Genomic DNA, 12,451 nt, shown 5'->3' on the forward strand with positions numbered 1-12,451 from the left:
TCTGTAAAATAATAGGAAAGGCTCTTTGTGAAATAATAAAAGGACACCAGGAACAGCATTATCCAGAAAGCATTAGAGGGATATTTGAAACCATACAGGACACTCTTTAAATGAGCTTAATGCCACCATCCTTGAACAAAGGAACTTAAAAATGAGACTGCAACTTGAAACTGCTGGGCTACAGTTGGAACAAAGGTGTTTTTTCCTCTTATACTACACGATCCAACTCTACAATTCTATGATCTACATGTGCTTATTTGCTCACCAATGCCAGGATGCCTATTATCAATAATTTTTTGTGTGAAAGGTTACCATTAATAATGTAATTATTACAATCTGTACATTATTTCTCCCACCATATGAAAATATACTGTATTTCTGTAACTAGAATAACCATGCACCTGATGTAGTGAACTGTAGTCGAAAAATTATGCTATAATAACAAAACTCTTTGTTGTTTTAACATTTAGGAAACATTTGAGAAACAAATGGAGCAACTTTACTTAAAAGTTGATTCCCCCACCTCCAGAGTTGAGATCGTAGGACAAATACTTGTTTCTACTAAATAGCTTTTATTGAAAAGAAAAAAACAAACATTCTTTGAAAAAGTTGTTCTCCTGTGTATGACTCACTTATGAGCTACAGCAAGCTGTGCTCCCCTCGTCTTGTAAGAAACTCAAACCCAAACACCACCACCAATTGGTTCCTTGCTTTGCTTGAACAGAGAAGTCCAAGAAACAAAATAACTGCGTTATAAAGTTCATTTACTGAACCATTTACATGAACCATCCTCATGGAGAATAGTTTAAAAACAGTCTACTGACTGCTACCTTTTAGCCTTGAGTTACAAAATCCAACTGAGTGTTGAAAAATTACTTGGCACAGTCTATTCTTGCACTCAGAACCAACCATAAAATGTCATCCCTCCCCCCTTGCATTTACAACAGTGTAACTTTAAGACAATGTAGACCACATGGAGTTTTTCTTTAGTCCTGTATCTCATATCAGTCTAAATGCTCAACCAATTTCTTTCTCAACATCACCCTTAGTCAGGTTGTGGAAAATACTGACTTCCATTGAGGAATTTTGCTGGCTCCTGCCCAAAAACATGCAACAAGCAGATGCTCTTTCTTGCAACTAAGAAAGAGATATTTACTCAGGCCAGTAACTGTACAGGCTCAGCTGCAGATGCAGAGCTCAGGGTTCATGAGCAGGATGAGAAGTTTAGAACCGGACGGAAGCAACCAAGATGTCCCAACAAGTTTCCATGCTCCACCTGCCATGTTTTTAAGAACCCAGCATGGTGCACTCACTCGTAACACTTGGCTCACTCTTTGAGGTCGGGATTGCAAATGTGCACTCTTTCAGGGTGGGTTGGTCTGTTCCTATCAGTGAAGGTGCTGCCTGGTTCTAAGCAACAAAACTGCACCTTCCTGTTAGGGCTCCAGTTGTTACTGCCTCTGGCTTAACTTCCAACTTTGGCTGCTCCAAGCTCACAGTTCTGCAGGAAAGTTCCCTCGCTCCCTCTTCCCAAGTGACTGAAGTTGCAGTGGAAAGGAGTGATCCCTTCACCACCAACTCTGGTTCCCACTATTCAACCCCCGCCCCCCTGTTGCTTCCTCCTCCTGCATCAGTCGGCAAACCCAATCCTGACCTTAACAGTACTGCAGGGCTCTTGACAGAAACTGGCCCTGGGAGAAGGGCGTTTTCATGCCTGTAGCTGCTGAGCTTGAACCATCTTCGGATGAGAATGAGCAATATGGCATCCAAAGATTCATCAGGGGGGAAAATAGGTCCTTGCCCTCAAGAGGCTTACAATAGTGGGTAAAACAACGGGAGGGAGGGAGAGAGACATGGGATGAATGTGAAGGAGAGCGAGAGGATCCTGTAACAGTGAGTCAATGCCTCATCAGATCTCAAGCTTTCCTTTACTACTGGAATCCCAAGAGTTGTCACTTTCAGCCTCTGGAACATGCGTGGCCTTCCAAAATCAAATTAACTTCAGCTCTCAAATGTTCCTGCACCATCATTTTAGTGGAGGCACTGCAACAAGGCATCACGATTCTAGCGAAGGGAAACAGGGCTCAGTGGCAGCAGTGAAAGCCACAAGGTGTTCTTTAAAAACAATTAATAATCCAGCAGCTTTTCTTGGATTGCCCCCACATCACTTCTGAGCTCCTCTTTCATTCGTCTCTTTCATCTCCTTGGTTGCAGCAGGTGTAAAGGAGGCACTGGGGCCAGCTGCATGAAAGTCTTCATGCTCACATCCCTTTTCCCCCCAAAGCTGCACCAGCCTTGTAAGCCATAAACAGCACACTGGGGGTATGGGTGGGTGTCTAAACAAACATGGTCGCCGCTATAAGAGGCTGGAAAATATAGCCAATGGTCAGGAGGATCTAGGAGCCGGAGCAGGTCAGATGTCCTCCAGGTGGTACATTCCTGCTGGAAGTGCCTCCCGTCAGTCTTGCCCATCTTCTGCCTGGACAAGCAAGTACCCGTTGCCTTGGTGCTCAGTATCAGCGGGGCTCTCTCTTTCTGCCACCTCGTCATCATCCTCAGTGGGTACAGGCGCCATCACCATGCCAGACCGGCTGCCACGCTGGGCAAACCAATCCATCAAAAGCTGCCGGAGAAACATCACTGGGATGGGGAGAGCAGCCAGAACAATGAGGCCTACGAGGAGGCCCAGGGCCCAGGGAGGGTATTCCAGCATCTGCTCCTCTGCCTGGAAAGGGAGACAACCAAGAATTATTACTGGTTTTCAAAACTGAAATTTACTATCAACCATGTAGGAATGGAAATTTAGTGGGCCCATCTGGACTCTGAATCAGGCTTCTCTCAGTCCAAGATGCACTAGGCCTTCAATGGCTGCACAGCCAGAAAATGTCCCCATCAGCCCTCGTCTTACTTAGAGAATTGACATTATCAGCAATATGGTCTGTGGAATTCAAACAGTTCTCTTTTTGAGCTGAGAAAACGTTCAGGAAGGGACAACCAAAAAATGATCTAGGGGTTGGAGCAACTGCCCTATGAGGAAAGATTACAAAATTTCTGTAACATTTAGCGAAAAGGCAAGAAAAGGGGTGTGGCAGGATGGAGGTATATAAGTGCACGCATGATATGAAGAAAGTGGGTAGGGAAATATTGTTCTCCCTCCCTTGAGGCCATCCAAGGAAGATGAATGTTTCAGGATTAAGGACAGGGAGAATAAATATTTCTTCACACTGTGCATGGTTAAAACTTTAGAATCTGCTCCCACAAAATGTAGTGATGGCTTTAAAAGAGGATTAGACAAATTCATTGAGGGTAAGGTGGTCAGTGGCTACAAGCCATGGAAACTATGATCTACGTCCACTGAAGAAGGCACTATGTCTCTGAATATTAGTTTCAGAATCACAAGGTGGGGGGAGTGTTGTTGTGCTGACATCCTGCTTGGAGGCTTCCTATAGGTACCTGGTTGGCCACTGTGAGAACAGGATGCTAGACTAGATGGGCCATTGGCATGATCCAGCAGAGCTCTTTTCTTACATTGTTAGGCCAGTTGGGTCTCATGGTTGGCTTCCCTAAACTAACCCAGAGCAAAACCAAAACACTCTTCTAGATCCAAATGGTATGGAAAGATAGTCCTGGTAATGAGGTCCCAGGCCTCAGAGAGGTTAGGCTGGCCTCAACTAGAGCCAGGGCTTTCTCGGCTGCGGCTCCAATCTGGTGGAACGCTCTGTCACAAGAGACTAGGGCCCTGCGGGACCTGACATCTTTCCGCAAGGCCTGCAAGACAGAGTTGTTCCACCAGGCCTTTGGTCAGGGCCCAGCCTGACTCCCTCCTCTGGCAACCTGCACAGAACTTTGCTTAACGGTTGCCATTAATTTGATTTTAATTAATTTTTATAATGAAATGTTTTAGAATGTTGGATTATTTGATTGTTTGATTATTTGATTGTTGTTAGCCGCCCTGAGCCTGGCTTTGGCTGGGGAGGGCGGGATATAAATAAAATTTATTATTATTATTATTATTATTATTATTATTATTATTATTGGAAGACCTGGTACAGTGGTACCTCGGATTACAGACGCTTCAGGTTACACACTTCACTAACCCAAAAATAGTACCTCGGGTTAAGAACTTTGCTTCAGGATGAGAACAAAAATCGCATGGCGGCGGCGGCGGCAGCGGGAGGCCCCATTAGCTAAAGTGGTACCTCAGGTTAAGAACAGTTTCAGGTTAAGAACTGACCTCCAGAATGATTTAAGTTCTTAACCCAAGGTACCACTATAATCAAGTGTAATCCATCTCTTTGGGAAGCTTGTCTGCTATTACTGAGCAACTCAACACGTGTTCAAAGAGCCAGAGGGCTCCCTCCCCAGAATGCCACTGGAAAAAATACTGCATTTGTGGATTAAAGCAGGGTTTCCCAAACATGAGTTTCCAGCTGTTTTTGGACTACAATTCCCATCATCCCTGACTCCTGGTCATGCTAGCTAGGGATGATGGGAGTTGTAGTCCAACAACAGGTAGTCACCCAAATTTGGGAAACCCTGGATTAAAGCTTTAAAAGCCCTAAATCTTGACTCTTTAGCAACCAATAAATATATCACCATTACTGTTTTGTTACAGAGAGTGGAAAAGAGGCAGTGGATTGGAGAAGGTCACCTAGTGAATCCATGACAGTTTTCAGCCCGTGACTTTCAGATCCAAATCAAAACACCTGATGCTTAGGATATGCAGCAGAAGTACCCATGGGGACTATGTGCAAGAAAAGTCATTGCCACATCTAGGTACAGAGGGTACAGCTTGATAACCTGTTGGTGAAAGTTGGGGAGCAGGGCTCCGCCACTCAGTTCCCTCTTGCACTTCACCCACATTGCCACTTTTATCCCCTTCCTGTATGCACAAAAGCTCACAATGAAGTAGGCTTTAGGGTCCCACAGGACTCCTGGTTCTTTATACAGTGGAGCGGTCCCCAGACTATGCTTAATTTTTTAAAGTGAAAAGCGGCAGGGGCAGCTGCTATTGGTCGGAAACATGAAGAGGTGTGACTGGGTGGAGTGCGCCTCTTACCTTTTCTCTGTTCCAGGCCTGGTAGGTGGGCCACTTCATAGCCATGTGCACCAGACTCGCTAGCAGCAGGCACAGCATCGCTCCCAGGCTGACAAAGCGCCACATGTAGCTGTAGATCCTCCAAGGCCGCCAGCCCAGCATGTCTTCTATGTCACTTAAGAACCTGCGGACGAAGGGAAAAGGATCAAGATGGCAGACGAGGCACCTCAGGTGTTAAGATACCCTGGAAGCACAGGGGAAGAAGAGAAACAGGCTCTGCCCAAAGCCACAAGGTAGACATTCTCTCCCACCTGCCCACCCCTCTCTTGAGAAAGCAGGGTAGAGAATTACCTGTCTGCTCCGTAGATCCAGGCCACGGCAAAAGCTTCAAAAGCCACAACAATAAGCAGGGGCAGGGTAGCCGAGTAGTCGTCAAACATGGACACAAAATAGCTGCCAGACCGTTGCACGAAAACCAGGCCCAGCAGGAATCCAATAATACAACACAGCACTGTGGGGAGAGAGAAAAAGGAGAGCAGGTTGGCTTGGCTGGACACCTGCTGGACCGCAGGGGCCCCGGTATAGTGGTCAGGCAGGATTACTATGAGGAATTATGAAAAATGAAGAAAGCCATTGTGTCAGCAGTGAAAGCATTGCTTTGACTGGCTTTGAGTCATTGACATGACTTCTCATCAATCCCACAAGCCTCTGCATCTCTGCCACATTTTCTCTATGCCTGACAGTCATGTATAAAGCATTCTACACGGACCAGTTGCTTCACCAGGCATCCTGGGTACATAAAGATAAGGAGGTAGCTTTGATGTAGCTTTTGTTAATCTTTAGGTAGATTTTAGGGCTAGGAAAGACTTTACGTGGAGGTGATAAAATGCCTGTATTTCCTGTTTATGACCTCTGAGGTTTGATAAATGCATTTCTCCTTGGTTCCTGTTTTATGTAGCCTGAACATGTATGCATGCTCAAATAGGAAATAGATCTTTGTAGTTAAGAGGCTCTGATCTGACTTTGTCCCCACGTGGGAATTTTTTGAAATGCTCAGAGGAAATCTGATTGGTTCTTACAAACGCTGTGTTAAAGTTCTTGGGTTAATAAAAATGGCCTGGGCCAGGGAGTGGCATGCGCACTTTCTCCCAGGTCTTGCTGGTCAAGCCTCGTGTCTTTTGTATTAATCAGGGTCCAGTCCTTCCCTTGCCTTCAGAACGCAGCACCCCTGTCTCTTGACAGGAGACACAGGGAAATATTACAAGAACTTCATAAACTGAAAACTAGTGTTTGAGTTTGTATTTTTCCTCCTGCCTGCCAGTCCCCTTTCTTTGAGCGCTGTGCCTTTTAGACAGCAATCCTGAGGGCAGGGACTGCCTTATTACTGACCTTTGTAAGTGGGAGCCTTTTATAGCTAAAGAGAGACGGCAATTACTTATTTGAAGTCTTTTTATTGTGCCTTTGTTGTTGTGCCTTATTTGATGTTTGTTTTCCTCTGTACAACGCTACAGAATTTTGTTGTTTTGCAAAATAAAACCCATCCACCTCACTCTTTTGCCCCCTGATGGATGTTGTTCCATCTCTTGGTTTTGGGTTCTGCCCTACCTGTGAAGAGGGTCCGCCGGCGCTGGAGGCTGTGGAAGTTGTCCAGCAATGGAGTGATGATCCCTTGCATGTTCCCCAGCATAGTGCTCAGCCCCAAGTTCAGCAGCATGAAAAAGAACAGCACCGACCAGAATGGGGAGGTTGGAAAGAGGGTCATGGCCTCCGTGAAGGTGATGAAAGCCAGTCCTGTGCCTTCCACATCCTGGGAGTTTGAAAAGAAGAAAAATCTGGGAATCATCCACTGAAACGGGCAGGTGACAAGCTTACACCTATGGGAAAGAAATACTTAACGCCTGGGCAATCTGCCATACAGGAAGTAGCAGTTTGTGGCAATCCTAATTGAATAGCAACAGGGACTATGGCCCTGTTCATGGCATAGGCCACCGTTTCTCCAACCTGGGTCTCCAGCAGCTTTTGGACTGCAGTTCCCATCATCCCTGACCACTGGTCCGGATAGATAGGGATGTTGGGAGTTGTAGTCCAACAACAGCTGGAGGTCCATGTTTGGGAAATCCTGGCATAGACTAAGGGTGAGGTAGATGTGACCCTCCAGGTGTTGTTGGACTCCAGTTCCCATCAGCCCAAGCCAACATAACCAATGGCCATGGATGATGGGAATTGTAGTCCAGCAACATCTAGAAGGCCAAAAGTTCCCACACTAGGTTTATGGGGCTTCATCTATTTAAGTGCTCCTTGGTTTGGGTTTTGTTTTGAAGGCTTTCCCCCTGTGCCTTAAAATTGACTCCAGGAGGCTTTGTGATTGACACAAGGGCCAGCCAGCGCTGTACAGAGCTCTGCTTTGAGAAGCTGGTGAGGCAGCTTCGTGATTGGTTGCCCTTGCACCAATCAACCCAGTATACCTGAAGAAGCATCTCCACCCCCATTGTTTTGCCCGGACACTGAGGTCCAGCTCTGAGGGCCTTCTGGCGGTTCCCTCCCTGTGAGAAGTGAGGTTACAGGGAACCAGGCAGAAGGCCTTCTCGGTAGTGGCGCCCGCCCTGTGGAACGCCCTCCAGTGTCAATGAAATAAACAACTATCTGACTTTTAGAAGACATTTGAAGGCAGCCCTGTTTAGGGAAGTTTTTAATGTTTGATGTTTTTAATAATTTTATATATGTTTTAATAATTTGATATACAGTGGTACCTCGGGTTAAGTACTTAATGCGTTCCGGAGGTCCATTCTTAACCTGAAACTGTTCTTAACCTGAAGCACCACTTTAGCTAATGGGGCCTCCTGCTGCCGCCGTGCCACCGGAGCACAATTTCTGTTCTCATCCTGAAGCAAAGTTCTTAACCTGAAGAACTGTTTCTGGGTTAGCGGAGTCTGTAACCTGAAGCGTATGTAACCTGAGGTACCACTGTATTATTATTACATAATAATAATATTCTGTTGGGAGCCACCCAGAGTTGCTGGGGAAACCCAGCCTGATGGGCGGGGTATAAATATACTACGACTACGATGATGACTATTTAATAATAATGATGATGATGCAGATCTGGCTTCTCAAAACAGGGTCCCTCAAAGGTGACTTTTAAACACTTTTAAAAACAACTATGAGAGTTCAGGCACAGCTCATACATGCCTCATTCACACAAACATAGCTTGCCAGCCATGGATTGTGGTCTGCTTGATCACCCTATGTATACAGTGTGTATCTGTGTGTTCGTATTGTGTGTGTGTGTGTGTGTGTGTGTGTGTGTGTACATACACACGCACACTTCAATTCCAGGGAAATTCACTGAGTCCCAAACATGTTGCCACACTAGGCCGGAGGCTACCTTTTGACTGACATGGCACAAGTTATGCAAGCCCATCTCTTGCCCCTCGGACACAACCCCAAAAGGCAGCTGCTTCTGACGGCTTCCCCCCCTTTTGCAGCAGCCCAGCCTGCCGTCCTTCCTCCTCCCTAGTCACCTTGTTCATCTCATCCTCTGCGCGGCAGTCACTGATCTTCCACATCTGCAGCCACTCTGCTGTGTCGTTCTGAAGACCCTGATACCAAGCGCTGTACTCAGCAGCCGAGAGGTCAGAAAAGTTTCCAAGGTGGGGCAGCGTGGCAGGGAGGGAGCCATTTGATGCTAGAAGAGACAAGGTTTTTGTATTCCTGGGGGGAAAGAAAAAGAATGGCAAGCAGCGAGGCCATTAATCAGCAATTACTCCAGATCTGAAAACACAAAGCCAACTAGCTGGGTAGAGCATGAGACTCTTGATCTAAGGGTTGTGGGTTTGAGCCCCATGTTGGACAAAAGATTCTTGCATTTGTGGGGGTTGGAATAGATGGCTTTTGTGGTCCCTTCCCACTCTACAGTTCTATGATGTGGTATCCCAGGGCGCCTCCCAAGGGCACCTGATGCCCTGGACTGTGATCCGTCTCCAAGCTTGCTCCTTCCATCACGGAAGGCAAGCAGGAATGTAATCAACACACAATTTCCGAGACTCTTCCCTTTGCTCTTCTGAAGGACGGAAGCTTGGGAGCATGTAATGAGCCTTACTCAAACTGAATGGATCCCTAGATGATGCCAAAATAAGTTTCAAGTGAGTGAAGAAGAAGAAGAAGAAGAAGGTAGGGATGACTGGTTTGTTTTTGTTCTTGCTTTTATTATATACAGTGATACCTCTGAGGTGACATACGCTTCAGGTTACAGACTCCGCTAACCCAGAAATAGTACCTCAGGTTAAGAACTTTCCTTCAGGATGAGAACAGAAATCGTGCTCCGGTGGCGCGGCAGCAGCGGGAGGCCCCATTAGCTAAAGTGGTGCTTCAGCTTAAGAACAGTTTCAGGTTAAGAACGGACCTCTGGAACGAATTAAGTACTTAACCTGAGGTACCACTGTATTTTGTGTTTTTTATCTTGTATTTTTATGTTGTCAACCACCCTGACATCTGCAGGTGAAGTGTGGTATACAAATTTAAATAAGAATACAGTCGTACCTTGGAAGTCGAACAGAATCCGTTCTGGAAGTCCATTCAACTTCCAAAACGTTCGGAAACCAAAGCGCAGATTCTGATTGGCTGCAGGAAGGTCCTGCAGCCAATCAGAAGCCACAGAAGCCCTGTTGGACGTTCGGCTTCCAAAAATAGTTTGCAAACTGGAACAGTCACTTCCAGGTTTGTGGTGTTTGGGAGCCAAAACATTAGAGAACTAAGCTGTTTGAAAACCAAGGTACGACTGTAATAATAATAATGGAATGGAATTTCTCCAAAACAGCCCTCTAAATGGCCGTGGATGGGTAAAATTCGGAAGACTATGGTTGGATACAAACCTAACTCAGCAAGGGGCGGATCTGAGAGCCCCTCCAGGAATTCCCGTGTGTGTGTGTGTGTGTGTGTGTGTGTGTGAGAGAGAGAGAGAGAGAGAGAGATTCTTTGATCTCCTGATGGCATCGGTGGTTATAAACAACCTTGCATAACTTACTTGTTTGCATACATGCTTTCGTGTTTTGTTCAAAAACCCCCAACATAGAACCACTGAACATGAGAAATAAAGCCAAGGTTGCCCCTGCCTGCAGCCTTGTCCTACAGCAGCAGAACCCCAAAGAGCTAAATATGTCAAAAGTGGGTTGGGGGGAGCAGGACACAGGCAGGCAGCTACTCACCTCTCCACACAGTCCTGTGTGATCATGTTGGCACGGAAGCCCAGCACGGCAAACACCACAAGCGTGGCCAGCACTGAAGTAAGGAAGTTGATCCCAGACACCAGCAGCCCGTCGATGTGGCAGTTGTTGTGGCGCGGGTTATAGCTGGAGTAGGCAATGATGGTCCCAAAGCCCAGTCCCAGGGCAAAGAACACCTGGGTGGCTGCCTGGCGCCAGACCTGCATGTCTCTCCAGATGGACAGCTAGAGGTTGGGTAAAGAGGACAAGGGTACAGGATTCATCCTCATGAATTCATCCTCAGAAAAGGAGAGGGGTTTTTCCAATGGAAGTAAATACTGGCAAATTAGAACTTGTCAGGAAGTTTGATTCTATGTATTTAGGCCCAGATCAAGATAATGGTCTCCTCTCACACAACAGGTTTTACCACCTTTGTCTTAATTGTGCTTTGTCATCTTAATTTTGCTTTTTCCCTTCATTTCCCATTGCCGCTCTGGCAAATAGCCACTGTTTGTTTAGCAAACATTTAATTTTTACATAGGAATTCCACTTTTCACAGTGATTTACCTCCACTGTTCACATTTTTTTCCACTCTCTATGCCCATATATGCACCTACTTGCCAATGCAAGGCTAGTACTTCATGCATCTGATGAAGCAGTCACTATCTGGCAGGAGTTTGCAGCCCAATCCTATGCATGCTTGCTCAAAATGGGTTTCACTTGTAAGTAAGAAGGCCGAGTACTGCAGGTGTCACAGGATTCGTTGCTGTTCACCTTCATCCTCATGACCCTTCACAACCTCTAACCTGAGACTGCTAGAAGTAGGTTTATAAACTCCATCTCAACCTAACCAAGATTTGCATTACCCTACACAAAGGCAGAACTATCTAGGTCCTGGATTTCTTAAAGAGTGTCTGCTTATGAACTTCCTTGTGAATGAGGTAAGAGAGGCTCTGTAATGAGCTCCATCATATTTAGAAGTCAAACTGGCCTTGGCTAGAAGCAGGAGCAACCTGACATCCGCCATCTGAAAGCTGTGGAATATGTTTCATGGGCTACAGGTTTAGCACCTTCCCTTCTGTCATTCTACAAGCAGGTTGAGACACCCTGTTCTCAGGAAGGGCCATAGCTCAGTGGCAGTGAGTGCATCTGCTCTGCCTGGTTCAATCCTCTGCATCTCCAGGTAGGGCAGGTAGAGACTCCTGTCTGAAACCCTGGAAAGCCGCTGCCAGTCAGTATAGACAATGCTGAGACAAATGGATCAACGGTCTGATTCAGTATAAATTAGGTTAAAAGGTAAAAAGTAAAGGACCCTGGGACAGTTAAGTCCAGTTAAAGGCAACTATGGGGTTGTGGTGCTCATCTCGCTTTCAGGTCGAGGGAGCCGGCGTTTGTCCGCAGACAGCTTTCCGGGTCATGTGGCCAGCATGGCTAAACCACTTCTGGCACGACAGAAACCAGAATGCATGGAAACGCCATTTACCGCCACAGCGGTACCTATTTATCTATTTGCACGGTGTGCTTTCTAACTGCTAGGTTGGCAGGAGCTGGGACAGAGAAATGGGAGCTCACCTTGTTATGGAGATTTGAACAGCTGACCTTCTGATCAGCAAGCCCAAGAGGCTCAGTGGTTTAGACCACAGCGCCACCAGTGTCCTATGTTCCAGCGTTTTCTATATGTATTCATTAATCTATTACTTGCAGTGATGTTGCCTTTTCTTTTGCTGACAGTTTTGTTGCGTTGTTCCACTGGATTATTTTAAGCCAGTTTTTAATTGTTTGGTTTGGATTCGTTTCACTGTTAAACACGTCTGCACCACTTTTCTCCAGTAGTATGGAAGTTTTGTAAGTAAACAAGTGAAATAATGCTAGCCTTGCGGTTAAGCGCTGGGGGGGGGGGGGAATAAAGGGAATTTGCATGCAGCAGGGGAAGTGGGCACACATGTACGAGAGTGTTCTTCCTTTGCACAGGGCTCTTACATTGGGCGTGAACATGATTCTGATCCCATCAACCGCTCCTTCTAGCAGCAGCGCCCGTACGAGGAAGCACAAGAGGACCACGTAGGGGAAAAGAGAGCTGAAATACAGAACCTGCAAATGAGATGGGGGGAAGAGAGAAAATCAAAACCAGGGACTGACAGCCTGTTTGTGGTGAAACAACCATTGGTACAAGATGCTGGCATTTCATTACCAAGTTCTCCATCCCAGGTAT

The 12,451-nt window shown here is 46.2% G+C and overlaps 1 protein-coding gene across 4 annotated transcripts in view; it reads right to left on the reverse strand.

Annotated features, from left to right (window-relative positions):
• Window positions 1-552: 552 nt before the first annotated feature.
• SLC6A16 (solute carrier family 6 member 16) overlaps window positions 553-12,451 on the reverse strand; it is a 28,709-nt gene continuing 16,810 nt past the window's right edge. For all 4 annotated transcript variants that reach the window (XM_080976177.1, XM_080976178.1, XM_080976180.1 and 1 more), the window contains 7 exons: window positions 12,220-12,330; window positions 10,243-10,484; window positions 8,560-8,749; window positions 6,644-6,845; window positions 5,390-5,549; window positions 5,060-5,222; window positions 553-2,725 (listed from right to left, as the gene is read on the reverse strand). In XM_080976177.1, coding sequence (XP_080832303.1) covers window positions 2,459-2,725; window positions 5,060-5,222; window positions 5,390-5,549; window positions 6,644-6,845; window positions 8,560-8,749; window positions 10,243-10,484; window positions 12,220-12,330 — 1,335 coding nt within the window. In that variant the 3' untranslated portion in view covers window positions 553-2,458. The remainder of the gene's footprint in view (window positions 2,726-5,059; window positions 5,223-5,389; window positions 5,550-6,643; window positions 6,846-8,559; window positions 8,750-10,242; window positions 10,485-12,219; window positions 12,331-12,451) is intronic.

The sequence above is a fragment of the Podarcis pityusensis genome (genome assembly GCF_964106645.2).
Source record: "Podarcis pityusensis genome assembly, chromosome: 13".
NCBI lineage: Eukaryota > Metazoa > Chordata > Lepidosauria > Squamata > Lacertidae > Podarcis > Podarcis pityusensis.